Raw genomic sequence first — 17,277 nt, forward strand, 5'->3', positions numbered from 1 at the left:
ACCCCTAGTTACATTTCCTGTTCAATAATACAGGCAGCCAACCCCTGGTTACATTTTCTTTTCAGTAATATAGGGCGCCAACCCCTGGTTACATTTCCTTTTCAGTAATACAGGGCGCCAACCCCTGGTTACATTTTCTTTTCAGCAATACAGGGCGCCAACCCCTGGTTACATTTCCTTTTCAGTAATACAGGGCGCCAACCTCTGGTTACATTTCCTTCTCAGTAATACAGGGCGCCAACCCCTGGTTAAATTTCCTTTTCAGTAATACAGGGCGCCAACCCCTGATTACATTTCCTTTTCAATAATACAGGGTGCCAACCCCTGATTACATTTCCTTTTCAATAATACAGGGTGCCAACCCCTGGTTACATTTTCTTTTCAGTAATACAGGGCGCCAACCCCTGGTTACATTTCCTTGTTAGTAATACATGGCACCATTCCCTGGTTACATTTCATTTTCAGTAATATAGGGTGCCAACCCCTGGTTACATTTCCTTTTCAGTAATATAGGGCGCCAACCCCTGGTTACATTTCCTTTTAATTAATACAGTGAGTCAACCCCTGGTTACATTTCCTTTTTAGTAATACAGGGCGTCAACCCCTGGTTACATTTTCTTTTCTGTAATACAGGGCGCCAACCCCTGGTTATATTTCCTTTTCAGTAATACAGGGCGTTAACCCCTGGTTACATTTCCTTTTTAGTATTACAGGGCACCAACCCATGGTTAAATTTCCTTCTCAGTAATACAGGGCGCCAACCCCTGGTTAAATTTCCTTTTCAGTAAAACAGGGCGCCAATCCTTGGTTACATTTCCTTTTTAGTAATACAGGGCGCCAACCCCTGGTTACATTTCCTTTTTAGTAATACAGGGCTCTAACCTATGGTTACATTTCCTTTTCAGTAATATAGGGAGCCAACCCCTGGTTACATTTCCTTTTCACTAATACATGGCACCAACCCCTGGTTACATTTCCTTCTCAGTAATACAGGGCGCCAACCCCTGATTACATTTCCTTTTTAGTAATACAGGGCGCCAACCTCTGGTTACATTTCCTTTTCAGTAATACAGGGCACCAACCTCTGGTTACATTTCCTTTTCAGTAATACAGGCCGCCAACCCCTGGTTACATTTCCTTTTCACTAATACAGGACACCAACCTGTGGTTACATTTCTTTTTCAATAATACAGGGCGTCGACCCCTGGTTACTTTTTCTTTTCAGTAATATAGGGCGCCAACCCCTGGTTTCATTTCCTTTTCAGTAATATAGGGCGCCAACCCCTGGTTACATTTCCTGTTCAGTAATACAGGGGGCCAACCCCTGGTTACATTTTCTTTTCAGTAATATAGGGCGTCAACCCCTGGTTACATTTCCTTTTCAGTAATACAGGGCGCCAAACCCTGGTTACATTTCCTTTTCAGTAATACAGGGTGCCAACCCCTGGTTATATTTCCTTTTCAGTAATACAGGGCACCAACCCCTGGTTACATTTCCTTCTCAGTAATACAGGGCGACAACCCCTGGTTAAATTTCTTTTTCAGTAATACAGGGTGGAAACCCATGGTTACATTTCCTTTTTAGTAATACATGGCACCATCCCCTGGTTACATTTCCTTTTCAATAATACAGGGCAACAACCCATGGTTACATTTCCTTTTCAGTAATACAGGGTACACCAATTCCTAGTTGTATTTTCCGACATAGGGACACCACTCCCTGATCTCCTTATCAGTATAGGGTACACCAATCCCTAGTTGTGTTCTCCAACATAGGGTACACCATTTCCTAGTTGTGTTCTCCAACATAGGGTACACCATTCCCTAGTTGATTTTATATTAAATACAGGGTACACCATTCCGTGATATCATTGCCAACATAGGTTTTATCATTCTCTAGCCACATTTTCCCAATATAAGGTAACCCAATCCTTAGTTGAGACATCCATTTTTACAATAAAGGAACACCATCCAAAAAAATATATATATTATCATGATATTTTCACGGTACACCATTTCTGATCTTTTATTGCTTTCAATAAAGAAGTAGTTTAGAATTTTGTTACAATAACTCACGAAATATTTCTAGTGAAAACTGGGCAGAAAAATTTTGTTCGTTTGATTGTTTTGATGTCTGAGTAGGTTTTACCTCAAGGCACATGGTTCGAGATGACCAAAAGAAGAATTCGCAATCCAGAATAAAGAAAAGAAAAGAAAAAAAAGTGAATTCAAATGCAGAAGCAGATGAAAAAGATGTGGATTGCTCAAGTCATGACTAAAGTCACGACCATTGCACTTTCCGTTTTGATTAGAAGAAGCCATAGAAGAATGAATTAGCACCCACAACTAGTAAGAATCAAGGTTCAGATCAGAGTCTGCGTGAGGAACCAATCAAGATTTAGAAGACTTATAAATAGGAATCTTATAACTCATAGCTGATATGCTTGTTTAGTTTCTTTTGATTTTGATGTAATAACAGGACCACAAACCGGATCCTCGACGGAACCTCACTCGACTCTCCAACTCATCATCCCATCACTCTTCTTAAGTTACACACGACATGATTCCCTTATAACCCGGAATATGTAGGTTGTCCCTAACCAAAACTCGGTCGCACTCTTTTCTCTTATCTCTTCCCTTTTGAATAATGGAATGGCCAAAAATTAGTCATATCGCTCATGTTTTCTTTGTCTGAAAACTCTTCATGTTTCCAAGCAAAGAGGGGCATGCTGTGAGCACCTAAGTTTTTCCACCCATCTTAGCAATACCTCACTTCTCACTCCATCTTTTCCGCTCCCATCTTCCCACGCGTGTCCCCACTCTACTTTCCTTTGCTCCCCACTCTTTGTCCCCCCCACTCTTTGTCTCCACTTCACTTTCTCTTGTCCCCCACTCCTTGTCCCCCATGCTTGTCCCCCCACTCACAACCCATATCTACTCACTGAAAAGAAGAGCACACATTCTGAAGAAGAGAAAAAGGAAGCAACGAAATGAAAAGAAACTAGCTGCCTTCTTCTTCAACCTTGAGCCAAAGAGTTTCAGCCATAAAAACATCTATGTTTCTCACGTCAAAACCAGCTCTTCCCCTCTTTAAAAAAGCCCCAAATCCCATGAAAATGCAGCCATTAAGAGATGAAAATATCCACATTTACCTGCTCAGTTTCCACCATTAAACTCACCAAAAATGCAACTCTAAAGCCACCATATTTGCTGCCAAAAAACAGCTTCGGAAATCAGTCCAAACATAATTCCTGAGCTTCATCCAAGTTCTGGTCGAATTCGACGAGGTGCGAGTTTCTTTCCGATGAGGTTGACGTTAAGTATTTCTGGTTCCTGTTATTTGAATATCCATCTCCCTTTGTCGTTTGTTTGTTTATTTTGCATTTTTTTGAAAATGATTTACTACTTTGATTTTGTTTCGATTAATTTTTAGTTGGTATCCTGTTGTTTGAATCTCATATTTCTACTTTTATTTCATGAGCATGAGATCTAAGTCTAATAATCTTTTAGTTTTGTTTGATAGCTGAAAATCAGAAGCAGTGATGCATTATTTTTCCTTCAAACCATTGTCCATTAGTTATGCCAGTTTGGCCATTTGTTTATCTTGTGAAAATCAGAAACTAGATTGGACGTACAATAATATAGTTTATGAGTTTGGGACAAGTAAGATATGTTCTGCCATAAGCCAAAAAAGAGAAACAAGAGTGTCCCTACTTATTCATATGCCGACCCAAGATTTCTCAAACACATGAAGTTAGACCACTTTTCCATAACTAATTCACTTTATTTCCTCCACAATAATATACATACCTTATGACTTTACAATAATCTTAAAGTTTAGGAAGAACAATGAACACGATAGAGTGCTTTAGGCGTGCTTTTAATTAGCTTATCGCGATTATATATACATTCGCGTGGCATAATTGTGATTTTTAAAATTAAAACCGAAGTATGTGTTTGCGCAACTTTGACCAAAATAATCATAATATAATAAAATATTACGCGTGATATGATTTTGGCATAATACAAAAACGAATTCGCACACGTGATTCGTTTCAAAGATAATTCCATATTTTAATAATTAAAAGCAGATAGATAAAATATAAAAACTAATAAAATACAATTTACCCAAAAATAATATAAGCCAAATATAGTCAATAAAGAGATCGTGCTATAACCACGGGATTCGGAGAATGCCTTGCGCCTTCTCCCCGTTTAACAGAATTTCTTATCCGAACTTTATTTTCGCAGACCAATAATAATAGAGTCAAACCTTTCTTTGACTAGGGATTCAAATAAAAGGTGACTTGGAATACCAAAAAACTTAATTCCAAGTGGCGACTCTGTAAATAAAATTATCCCAACTCAAGTTTGCCACTTTAATTAGAAAAACTATTTAACCCACAATAATGCACATACACATATCTTTTGAGGGTAGAAAATGGGTGCGACAGTGGGGACGACCAATATGTAAGGTGACGAGTGTATATGCATTGGCATGGGTTTAAGCATGTGGGATGTACTAATTTATTTCATTCCTTTAATTGTATCATGTCTTCATTTATTTCGTGCTTCTACTCATTATGTGCTCTTACTTGGTACATGCTTCTACTTTTTATATATATATACATATATGCTTTCACTTGTTACATGCCTTTATTTGTCACATATTATGAGGCTAATTCTTGAATAATGAATTGTCTGTCACTCTATGTTCGTGCTCGTATTTCCTTGGTAAATTATGCTTTTTAGTTCTCTTTTATGTTATGTTGTGAGTTTCGCCATACTTGGTTGTTCATTGGGTGTTTTCATATGAATTGATATATTGAGATTGGGTTGTATGCCGCAATGGTATTTGTTATTGGTATATTAGGATCGAGTTGTACGCTGCAATAATATTTGTTATTAATATTGGGATGGGATTGCACGCCGCAACAATACTTATTATTGGTATTGGGATCTCGTTGCGCGCCGCAACTGTATTGATTATTGTTGGTTTGGATATTGAGATCGGGTTATATGCTGCAACGGATATGACGTCTTGTAGCTATCTTAGTTGTTGTTCTTGTTAAAGTGTTGTGTTATGAGGTTAGCTCGTGATGTTATTTCTGGGAACTTTGTTATCTATTCTCTTATTTAATTTTATGGTTTTTCTCGTTTCTCCATTTTGTCGTTGTTTTCTGCTTAATACTTGTACAAGTTTATGGTGAGTGTCTTGTCATAGCCTCGTCACTACCTCGCCGAAGTTAGAGTCGATACTTACTGAGTACTTGGGATCGGTTGTACTCATATTACACTTCTGCACTTCTTGTGCAGATCCCGGTATTGGTCCTAATAATGTTCATAGAGGTGGTTAGCTTGAACTGTTCAGGAGACTTGAGATAGTATTGCATGACATTCGTAGACCTCGGAGTTCCCTTCCTATCGCTATTTACTATTTATTGTAACAACCATTATTGTATTTTCTTTGCGGACTTTGTATTTAGTACTCTTAGTGGCTTATGTACTTGTTATACCAAATATTAGGGATAGTTTTAGACAAAGTTGAGTTGTAGCCTTAGTATGTATTTATGAGATTTTGTATTTTATCTTTATTATAATGTTGTTAATTGTTAAACTTACTTTGCTTGTTGTTGCTAAATATTAGATTGCCTAGCAAGTGGCGTTAGTTGCCATCACAATCCTATAGTTGAAATTTTTGGTCGTGACAGAACTCAACTCTTTCTAATCATGTTTTTCTTTTTTGGGCATTATTATTCTGTTGGAGATTTCCACCTTACTTTGATTTTGGACTCCATTAAATGTGACATGACATAGCACAAGTAGTACTACTAGAGGCATATTCAGGATTTCAAGAGTATGAGTGCACCATGAGCGCCAAAGAGTTTTCGAGAGGGTTTCTGAAAGACGTATTTTTTAGTTTAGGAATTTTTAAAGTCAAAACATAGACTAAAGAAAGAGAAGGAAAAAAATGTTTAACCAATATAAAATTAAATAAAATAAGAACAAAAAGTGTATTTGATTAGAAAAAGTGGTATGGTGATTTGACCCTATTTACTAATTAAAATATAATTTAAAAGAAGAAATAGTAAATGATCGATCCCCCGATTCTGCATTTATTTGAATTAAAATTTACTAGTGTTATAGGAGGAGGCCTCCCATGTGCATCCGCCCCTGAGCAGTGAGTACTATTTGAACGTCAAAATCACGGAGATATTTGGGGAAACAGTTGAAGCGAAGCCCATACAACTGCCTAAGAGGAAAAAAAGGAATATCCACGTGAAACATGTATTGCTGCTTGGCTTTATGATGGAAACCGCGTACAACCCTCCATTTTCTTTGATTTCAATCAATGAGAAGACAACGAACGCATTAATTCTTTCATGGAAGTCCATTCCTACTTGTAGTCGTGCTTCTTAAATCTATATCTTCTATAGTCTATTCAAATATTCATTTAACGTTTGGCTCCTTGTCACTTTCTCCTTTTCTTCTCTATTTTTTGTCATGTATTTATAAAATTCGAAAAGAAAAAAAAATCTATATTGAAAATATCTGTCAGCTTATTTGATTAACAAGTTTATTTTTGCTTATCATGGCTAATTGAACCAAGTTTTTGAGTAAAACCAAAAAGCGAAAGGATTGATATTTGATAACACGTGCTCCAACAAATTTAAAGTTTACCTACAGTAAAATATTTTAAGCACAACGTAATATAATTGGTCTATTACATTATATTTGACATAGGCAACTAATTATCCTAAGAAAAAATAATAATTAGCAAATCTTCAGAGTGAATTCAAATGCAATATTAGTGAAGCATCTCAAACGAAAATTTTGTAAAATTAACGTTACATCACTTTCCATAATGGATTAATAGTTACTACTAATTAAAAGTGTTTAAAGATTTCAACTAATCTTGCACTAAACATATACTATTAGACCTCTATATTATATTTTACATCTCTTTAACAACATTTACCTATAAAAAGCAACATTGATAAGTATAATGGTACACACTTTAAAATTACCTCTTTATAATAGCCTAATGATTCAAATAGGAGTATATATTTATTATTAATTTATAATAAAAAATAAATTTATTAATTATATTTGATTGAAGACATAAATTTTATAAGTTCAAAGAGGAATCAAGAACGTTAAAAACTAATGTTAACTTAGAACTGCACAGGTCAAAAGTTGAAACTGGGGACTTTTGTATTCTGCCTTTTTTTTAGACAACCCACTTTAATAATATTGTACTATTAGCTTTTTAAAAATTTTAATTAATGAAATATGAAAATCGTAATTATAAAATTAAAATTTTATTATCTTTTATAACATAAACAAATAGAAAGAAATGAGGGTTTTGGTATTTTTTTTTTCAAAATAACAACCGAATAGATTTAATATCAAATGATATTGAAAAGATCGGACCAAATAAGATGTTATAGAAAGGTTAGGTTGTAAATATACACGATCTATTAAGACGTGGAAGTAAAATTGATAAAGGTACACAGTAGATGACTAAAAAAGAAAGGAATCACCGGTGTAAATTGTCTTAAAGTACAATTCCACCAAAAGCCCAAAAAGCGACCAACAAAGAACAAAAGATGAATATATATCAGTAGAGAAACAATTAATATGGCAATTAAATTTGGCCCCAAGCTTTGATCAATTAAACCGCTAGACCAGCAGTGTACTTGACTCCCGTAGAAGGCAACCACGAGTTACCCAAAATGAATTGAGCCACTGTGAAATTATTTGCCAGTGAGGAATCATTGAGTAGATGATAACCAGGCCAATTGACTCTAGCGCCCAAGCCCGCACCGGGCCCGTAATTTTGATACTCGGCGTAGTACAATGTGTCAAGTGATATATTACCGTTCCACTCTAACCAGCCCTGTGGTTTAATTACATTACTCATGTATGATTGCATTATGACAGTGCGCGAATATGCCTTCCACGGCCTACCAAGGAATGTTTGTGTAGAGTTAAGTGAAGCTAATAGATCTGGTTCGCCAGATATATTAGAGAATTGGATGGAGAAGCCTGTAGTTTCAGCAGCTTCTTTTCGGCCTTGGGCTGTGATGGTGTTCTTTTGTTCGGCTAGTCCCTTTCGAGCCAATATTTGACAATTTTGGAAGACGACCGTGCCATCTCCGAATATGAAGTCTACCGTGCCAGTAATTACGCAGTTTCGGTAGAATTGGCGCATAGAATGGGCGTAGAGAGTGTCCTGGTAGCCCCTCAACGCGCATCTAAACAACACAGACAGGTCTGAGTCGGAGCGAAATGCAACGGCTTGGTGCTTTTGGGGTCCTGCTGTGTTCTCAAATGTCATGTCCCGTGCAATGAATCCTTGACCTTTCACAGCTGCATACATATACATGAACACCGACATTGTAATTAGTGTTCATTTTCTAACTTTGTTTTCGTCTTATATATGTAGCTAGTGTGCGTGTTGATTCTTTTATCTTTCACCGTGTAAAACGTGAAAGCTACTAATTTAAGTTGCCCTTCCGGTAGTAAAAATAGCGCGAGCTCACCCGTTTTTGGACTTACAATTAAAAAATCGTCAGTACTTGTAAAGTCATTGAAAAATAGTCATTATTTTGCTGAAACGTAGAAAGTTTCAGCATAATATAGTGGATTATGGAACTCATGCATATAAACTTTCAACATATTATGTTGAACTCCATCACACGAAAAGTTTCAGCATAATATGTTGGATTATGGAGCTTCTGCGCATAAACTTCCAATATATTATGTTGGAACTCCAGCACATTATTAAATTCCAGCATATTCTGAAATCTCATATGTAAAAAATTCGAACTTCAACATATTATGCTACATTTTTCAAATTTTTAAGAGTGTTTTTGTTCAAATTTTATCTTTACCTGAAAAAGTAATAAATTTCGATTACTTTTGAAACTCATGTGGCTATTTTTCAATTACCTGTTGTAAATATGGCTATTTCTTGTTTTTTCCCATCCGGTATATAGATAACTTTCGGACTCAAATTAAAACTTACAATCTCAAGAATGGCACATTAGGTCCTAATCAAATCAAATGCAAAAAATCATACTATATCTTTTTCTTTTATTTTATTTTATGTGAAAGCTTTACTAATTGAGAAAATTAAATAAGTTTTCCTTTAATTATAATTTTCTTAAATTCTTTTTTAAATATTTTTATTGGTTAACTATGATGACTTACACTATATTTTTTTACGAAGTTTTAAAATATATAAATTTTATTTAAAAAAGATTTAAGAATTCTTGCCCGAATTTTATGCGGATTTAAATATTTTTGACCCTTGTACCCCGAGTCTTTTCATATAAAACGAGATAGACGGAGTAGAATAGCTAGTAACATGAAATAATTCTAATATTTTTAATGAATTTAGGTGGGAGATGGACATGGCAGTGAGTTTGCAATCTAATTATAATGAAGTACTATCTGGCCCATGAACCTATTTTTTTTTGTCTGTTCCAAAAAGAATGACTTCTTTCTAAATTTGAAAAAGATTTAGTTTAAACTTACAATTTTAAACTTAATGAGAAACTTTTATAACCACACAAATACTCTAATCCCTTTTAATTTGTTTAGGACCACAAATTTTAAATTTTTTTATTTTTTCTTAAATTACGTGCCAAATCATACAGGAACTGGGAATAGTAAAGAAGGTCGATCGGGCCGGAGATAAGGAAATGGAAAGAGATGGTGGGCACGATGATAATTAGATCTGGCACCACTGACACAATAAGGTACCAGGTAGCAGCTACACGAGCTACTACTCCATTCTCGAACCATTCTTTTGCTTTTCTCATCTTTCTTTCGGCCCTTCTTTTTCTTTTCAATTTTTAATGTCAGCTCATTTATAAAAAGAAAAAAAAAAAACAATCTTTATCAACCAGCAGTGTTATTATCAGCTATTTTAGCCCCCCTTCACAGGGAATTTTCTTCAAAGTGAGTCAGCCAACCATGACTAAATTAAAGGTTGGATCCTATACTAAATTACACATCCTATTACCAATGGTTAGAATGAAAAAAAGTGAAAGATCATCCCATTTTTACTGTAAACAATAAACTACGTGTTGGAGTTCCTCTTAAACAGTCAGTTCACTTGCCTAGTATGGATCCACAGCAGATATTTTTTTAGAATTTTTTTTTTCTATATATAAATCTTTTTTAATCTTTTCCTGATATGGACATCTTGCAGTCAGATCGTTATGGGGTCCCAAATCCATTACTGAATTGTAGTACTGTTAGTAATTGTCAATCTATGACACGATTGATCAATTTACAGACATACCTTATGGGCCATCTTTAAATGCAGATATATAGTTGCATTTTTATAATCTTACGCGTACAGTATCAGCATTAAATAAATGTGGGGGGATGTTTGAAATATATAGTACTCCGCGTGGATTAAGATAAGATAATAAATGGAATCAAATTAAAAACTTACCGAATGTTGCAGATCTGTAAGTGGTCCATCCATCAATAAAACTTCTATTCCCAGAAATAACAGTAACATCTATTCCGTCACCGATCATCAATATGTTCCATTTCTTCTTGCTGATTTCCACATACTCGTTATAAATACCTTTCTTGATATGTATCACAAATCTCTTGGTACTCAATTCTGGTGCTGCTGATATAGCATCTTTAATACGAGTAAAATTACCCGTTCCATCAAGAGCTACTACAACATCCGCAACAACACCTGTATTGGGAGTTGATTGCAACAACCGTCTATCTTTTCGATTAAGCCAAGAAGGAAATGAGTTATCGTCTCCTTTATTTGACGTTAGCCTCCTCTCTCGGGACCATTGCCATGGTTTTTCACGTCCGTCATTTTCCCTGGGGGCATTTTTAGGGACGGGGCGGACCATGTAAAGAATGTCACGGACTAATGTAGTGACTTGGTTGAGGCTTCCCGCAACCAAATTTTTGACAATTCCGTTTGTTCCATCAAATCCGTCTATGCATGTGTCTTGATTAATTAGTGCTCCGCTCAAATAATTCCTCAAATCTGCACTTAAATTACCTGTGCTGTTGTTTTTCCCTATTGATCATAATACCACCCGTGTTATTAAAATGTTCAATGGACTAATGTTTATGCTTCTAAATTAATAAATAAATTAGTCAGTTATTCAATTTTCTGAAAGTCAATTATTCAATTCATTTGACATTTCTTTAAACTATCTCGAACAAACCGCTGGACCAAGCCTCTCCGACATTTATTTTTCACAAGAGTACTATCCTAGGATTCTTGGATAGTGGAATATGTTATTAAAGTAAAGATAAAGCTGACCCCAATAGATTTGAGTATTATGTAAAACTTATAACAGATCTCAATCACCTTTTGATAATAGAAGATGAACGTAACACGTTTTGAGAAGTATGCGCATTTTCTTTCAGGAAAAACTAGTAAAATTCTGAACAAGCTAGACAGTTACTTGTTTTGGAACGCTGGAAGTGCTTTACTGTACTTTCTTCGTATAAGGAGAGTTTAAATTATGTGCACTATGGTATATAAAATATTTAAACAATCAGGTGTTAAAAGTTACTCCTACAAATTACAAGTAAAACTCTATAATAAACATAAGTAATTAATACTAATTTATTATCACAGGTTAAACTACATGTGTAATTATTTTTACACTACCCGTGCATAAAATTTTAATCCTAAGAATAGATAAGAGAACTTCCTTAGTTATGTGAAGTTACACGGTTAACCTAGAAGAAAATACTTATGACTACTATTTACTCCATTATTTAAGAGAAACAAAACCTGACCTATTTTAGCAAAAGGCAAAAGAGTATAATACAGAGGATTAATTGGAGCAAAAAACTTCATAATCGTGGGCAGGGGTGTTCATGGTTCGATTTGGGTCGGTTTTTCCCTAAAAAGAAACCTAACCAAGTAAGTCGATTTTTTAAATATTGGAACCAAACCAAACCAATTAAGTCGGTTTTTTATCGATTCGGTTTTTGTCGGTTTTTTTTGATTTTTCGGTTATTAATCGGTTTTTTCTTAAATACGAGACATACACTACTAAACGCATATTCCGACGACTACATTTTCAACGTAACACTATCAAACTAATTGCTCTTTGAGAAATCTATCATTTACCAAGATATATTGATGATAATTGACTCAAATAGTGATGAATAATTTAAGTACTCAATTAAAAATTGATTATTTTTAACATGAAATAAATTATTGTACTTAGCAAAAGAAAACTATCAATCAAACTAGAAGGCAAAGAATTAGATTATTATAATAGTAAAGAACTAGACTAAAAATACAAATGGCTAATATGTACCATAAAATTTCAGAAACTTTATATAAAAATATACATATATAGATGTAATAATAAATTTAAATAGTTACTTTTATAGTCGGTTTGGTTAGATTTTTTCGGTTATTTTTTTATTAAATCAAAACCAAACCAAATTTGATCGTTTTTAAAATTTAAAACCAAAACCAAACCAAACCTAAAAAGTATCGATTTTTTTAACCGATTTAATTCGATTTTCGATTTGGTTCGATTTTTCGGATTTTTTTAAACACCCCTACTCGTGGGGAGATCCAACTCAAAAGTGTTCAACTTTTAGTAGTACTCCAATAAAGAGTAAAAAAGGCCGAAAAGGAAAAGAACAACATAATCTATTGAATTAAAGTAAAGAGCAGATAAAAAGATCACGTAACTCAAAAAAGTGCAAATTAAAGTTATGGTCCTCCAGGTCACTATGTTAGCAGGGGCGTAGCGTAGAAATATGTAAAAATTATTAAAGGATTAGAATTTCGAATTATTTCGCCGCAGTATGTTAGTGGTAAAGCAGTAGATTTACATACACACCTTTGGGATTCTGAGAAGCAGTGAGAGTCCAAGTAAGTTCATCTGCAGAGAGGTCCAACAGATCAAGGCAATCAGAAATGGCATTCGAAAGTCGAAAATCACCAAAGAAGCTGACGAATTTCGACACTATGGAAGTGACTTGACGGACAGTGTCAATGGTGGACTTAACAGAGCCCACAAACTCCGAAGCTGGCACCTTTAAACACTCTGATTGAAGGAAACTTAAATCCTCCTCCCCACATCTCACCAAATTAGGACAACCTATACATAAAAGTAGAAGAAGCACTCCACAAAACGAAGGCAAAGAAGTAGCCATAATTACTCACTTTAATTATAGAGCATGCACGTAATTTGGTTATATGAATTAGATAAAAAGAAATCAAGATACCAAAATTTTGAAGGGACAAGTGTTGAAAATGTAGTGGTAATTAAATGAATAGGAGTAGTAGGGATAAATTAAGGAAAGATATAGGAGGGGAGAGAGATGAGTATTGAATGCTGTTGTTAGGGGACAGGTGAGAGCATTGAAGAAGGGGAAGAGAACGTGCATGGGTTTAAGAGTAGGGAACTTCCCACCTCTCTGTGTTGACCTATTTATATACAGTTACAGGGGAGGGGAGGGGAGGGGAGGCTCTATTTGTGGGCGAGGTGTGTCGGCGACCACACTATATAGTTAACATGTCACTGCGACAGTCCATATGATCAGTGATCTTTAAAGAGCTTATATATACCACTTTCCTTATTTGGAAACAATTTATTTTTATGCAATAATTTATAACCACACAAAATATATGTGCCTCATTTTACACCACAAGTTCAAAAGTCTTCTCTTTTCTTAAATTCCGTGGCGAATCAAATGGCTTCACATAAATTGAAACCGAGGGATTATATGATACTATCCTTTTTCTCAAAGTTTTCATTAGATGTGACAACTCCCATTTGACGGTGAACCGTAACCATTTTTGCCTTTTATTTGTGCGCTCGCCAATGTTTTAGAGAATAAGGCCTGCTACCAAGATTTTTTGCATTTGTAAGGCTTTATTTGAGATATCTGGTTAAAAGGGAAGGGATGTTATCGATCACACAATTTGTTGTTGAGCAATTTGTATATCAACATATACGCGTACTCATCCCTCCAGTTCAGTTTGAGAATTCTAATTTTATTTTAAGCAAATAGGAAAAAGAACATAAAAATAGAATGTGTTAGTTATGCTAAGCAATACTAATAGTAGTAACTTTGGATATCTTGATTTCTGATGAAATTGAAGTAACAAAAAGTTACGTTGCATGCCAACCGTTAAAGGCAATTGATGAAGATCTAGACCGCAACTCTATCAAGTGCAAATGCCAACCGTTTAAGCAAATGAAGATTCAAGTGCATCTCTACTTGGTTTATCAGTTTATTTGGGCAATATTTCAGAGCGTCTTCTAAATACAAATACTTTACCTATTTTTTAGTTTCTAACCTAATGTCTGCTTTGGGGCTGATATGGATTCAGATAAAAGGTTTGCTATTAAAAGCGACTTTATACACATGACACAAACCTGAAATTTTTAGTTAAATATGAAAAACTACTTATCAATTTACCGCAATCTTTGGTGGTCTAAACACAAATATCTAGAGCATAAACTTGACTCAGTTCCAGAGGCAGAGCTAGCATCTCACGGATGCGGGTAACTTTTGCTTAAACATTGTATTGTATTAGAAATTCATTAAATATAATTGTATACGGTCAAAACCGAATTTGCCCTTCGTATGACTAATCGAGATTGGAACGTGGTGGTCCGAGGATTATCATTGTAATATCGAGCCATGGTGCGAAGTATATGCTGTCAAGCTCGAGATCGAGCGACCAATCAAGATCAAGGTCAGGACCAATATCGAGCTCGAAGACTCAAAGACCGTTCAAGATCGAGATCGGTCAGGATCAAGATCGAGCCAAGGAACAAAAAAGCCATTATAGCCGCAATTAGGGGGAGAATTGATAATTGGCTTAATGTATGCATATTTTGATATATATCGCCTCACATTTTGCTCATGTCTCGACGATTTGAGATGTTTAATATGATTATTTGTGCTAAATTTTGGTATTTCTATGTGTAGGGATCATTCGGATGTAATTTGGGACGAAAGAGCGCGAATTGGAGCGAAATCGGGACAAAAACGCAAAAAGTAAAATTTGAGGGCCACAGCGAGCGTGGGGCGCTGGCCTGGACGCTCAAGACGAAAAAGTGTCCTATTTCGATCAGGACTCGGTTATTTCGACCCCAAGACGCCCCAACTCATATAAAAGCCAACCTAAACCTATTTTGGAGAGAGGAGGATGTTTTTGAGAGGAAAACACAAGCACAGAGCCGCTGTGGAGGCCGGAATTCATCAAGTTCCATCTTTCTCCCACCAAACTTAGTAATTTTTATGTTTCTTTGTATGATTTGTTGTTTGGCTACCATGTCTATATGGAGCTAAACTTCACGTTCTAGGATTGTGGTTCTTTCATGACTATTGTTATTCGGATATTGATTTTGCCTTCTTGATTTATTATATTGGTTTATTTATTCAATCTTGCGCTTAATTATTTAATTGTTTGATCACCAATTGAATACTATCTACGAATCTAGAATTGAACTCGAAAGTGGGAATTCTAGATTGCATATAGAATTGAGTAGAGCAAGTTCTTGAACTCGGACATCGGAGAATGGATTCGTGGTTAGGATAGACATGTACCTAATTGCCTTGCTTGGTTGATTTACAGGAATTATAAATGCGTTCTTGTTGATTCTAACTCCATAGACATATAGGCGTTAGGTTAGCTTGAATAGGCGAGTAAGAACTCGACAGATTCTTATGAGCAATATTAACCCTGACAACCAATAAGCTAGATAAATTAGTCGGTCAATTCAATTGAAGAATACAATAGGATTGTTAGATAGCCCATAACCATAGATCGTTTTCATTACATTGATATCATAAAAATCTGCTTTTTCTCTGTTCAAAGTTCATTATTTATATTTTTTTATTTAATTAGTTTAGAATCAAATATTTTTAGGTTTAATTCTTGTTTAGATAATTAGGATAGTCTAATTTAGTTAATAGTTAATCACAAGTCCTCGTGGGTTCGACATCCGACTTTTAGTCACTTTATTACTTGACGACCGCGTATACTTGCGTGTGCGTTTGGCCGCAACAAATTTTTGGCGTCGTTGCCGGGGACTTAGAAATTAGCTATTTTTCTAGATTAGACATTTGTTTTTCTATTCTTTCTTTAGTTTAGTTAGTATTTTTTTTTTTATTTTAGCATGGCATCTTGGAATGAGAATTATTCGAATGATGGTTATTCTTATTTTGATGATCCCTGTCCATATTGCGGAGGACCCCACTGGTGAAAAAATTGTCAGAATGTTCCCGGAAGCGAGTTGTGCGCACAATCTCAATCCTTCAAGTGGAATATTTATAATATGTGTGGTGGTCAAGATAGCCATTGGGATGGTTGTCCTAATTCTTTTCATCCTTCTCAGAGCCCTTATTATGATCTTTCTAACAATGTTTGTGAGTATGATAGGGGCAATGAAGTGCAGGATATGAAACATGATGCATATATTAGGTATATTATGAGGCAAGTAGCAGAGCAACATGATGAACTCAAAAAAGATATGAAAAGAATGACGGCAACAATCACAAGAATGAAGGCTAATATGGAAGAATTGAATGAAGAGAGCGAGTTTCAAGAAAAGGAAAATTTTGAAAAAGTGGAGATTTTGAGCCAAACATGGCTAGTGGAACAAGCTGAAAAGTTAGAAATATATGAGGCTCAACGTGAGGAAATTACTGATAGGACGAGACACTTTATAGAAGGAAGAGCTGAACTGGGACAGGAGATTGAAAATTTTGGCACTGATATTCACGATTTGGGAGCTAAATTAATTGCAAAGGTTGATGCGTCTAACGCCCAACAAAATAGTTCTGAGTTATGTGAAGCTGAAAAGGAGCTTATACGCCAAATTGAGGAGCTAAAAGGGGAGAGTAAATCATTCGTCCATACTTGTATTGATGATGTCCATGTCGAGGAAAGCACTCTAGAGTCATGTGAGGAAGTAAATAATATTATATGTGAAGACTCTAGTGTGTGTACATATGAGGATGTAAAGAGTAATACAATTCTAAAGTTAGAGTGTATTGGTCCTCATTCCATACATTTTTCAAAATTGTGTTTGGATGATGACATGGAAATCGAGTCATCTAAGCCTTTGGAGGAGCCAATGGATGAGGAACGGGGTGTTTACATTCTTGAATTCGTCGTGCCAGAGAGACAAAATTACATACCTCATCCGAAGGCCAAGAAGTGTAAAACGCGATATTGGTTGCTTGGCCCAATTAAATTTGTCTCACCGCCTCGGGAGCATAATA

The 17,277-nt window shown here is 35.4% G+C and overlaps 1 protein-coding gene across 1 annotated transcript; it reads right to left on the reverse strand.

Annotated features, from left to right (window-relative positions):
- Nucleotides 1-7,456: 7,456 nt before the first annotated feature.
- Nucleotides 7,457-13,445, reverse strand: LOC104113017 (pectinesterase/pectinesterase inhibitor PPE8B-like). Its single transcript, XM_009623087.4, has 3 exons — nucleotides 12,873-13,445; nucleotides 10,472-11,071; nucleotides 7,457-8,373 (listed from the first exon to the last, which is right to left on the reverse strand). Exons 1-3 carry the CDS (start codon nucleotides 13,186-13,188, stop codon nucleotides 7,676-7,678), a joined length of 1,614 nt encoding a protein of 537 aa, XP_009621382.1. The 5' UTR covers nucleotides 13,189-13,445; the 3' UTR covers nucleotides 7,457-7,675.
- Between the last annotated feature and the right edge of the window lie 3,832 nt (nucleotides 13,446-17,277).

Source organism: Nicotiana tomentosiformis, chromosome 11 (assembly GCF_000390325.3).
Source record: "Nicotiana tomentosiformis chromosome 11, ASM39032v3, whole genome shotgun sequence".
Taxonomy (NCBI): domain Eukaryota; kingdom Viridiplantae; phylum Streptophyta; class Magnoliopsida; order Solanales; family Solanaceae; genus Nicotiana; species Nicotiana tomentosiformis.

What these genes read in the sequence shown, in the direction of transcription:
- LOC104113017 (XM_009623087.4), bottom strand. Translation starts at nt 13,188, where the DNA reads ATGGCTACTTCTTTGCCTTCGTTTTGTGGAGTGCTTCTTCTACTTTTA. An exon ending in TGCTTCTCAGAATCCCAAAG is followed by an intron (nt 11,072 to 12,872) that starts GTGTGTATGTAA and finishes TATGATCAATAG; the next exon opens with GGAAAAACAACAGCACAGGT. An exon ending in TTACAGATCTGCAACATTCG is followed by an intron (nt 8,374 to 10,471) that starts GTAAGTTTTTAA and finishes ATATGTATGCAG; the next exon opens with CTGTGAAAGGTCAAGGATTC.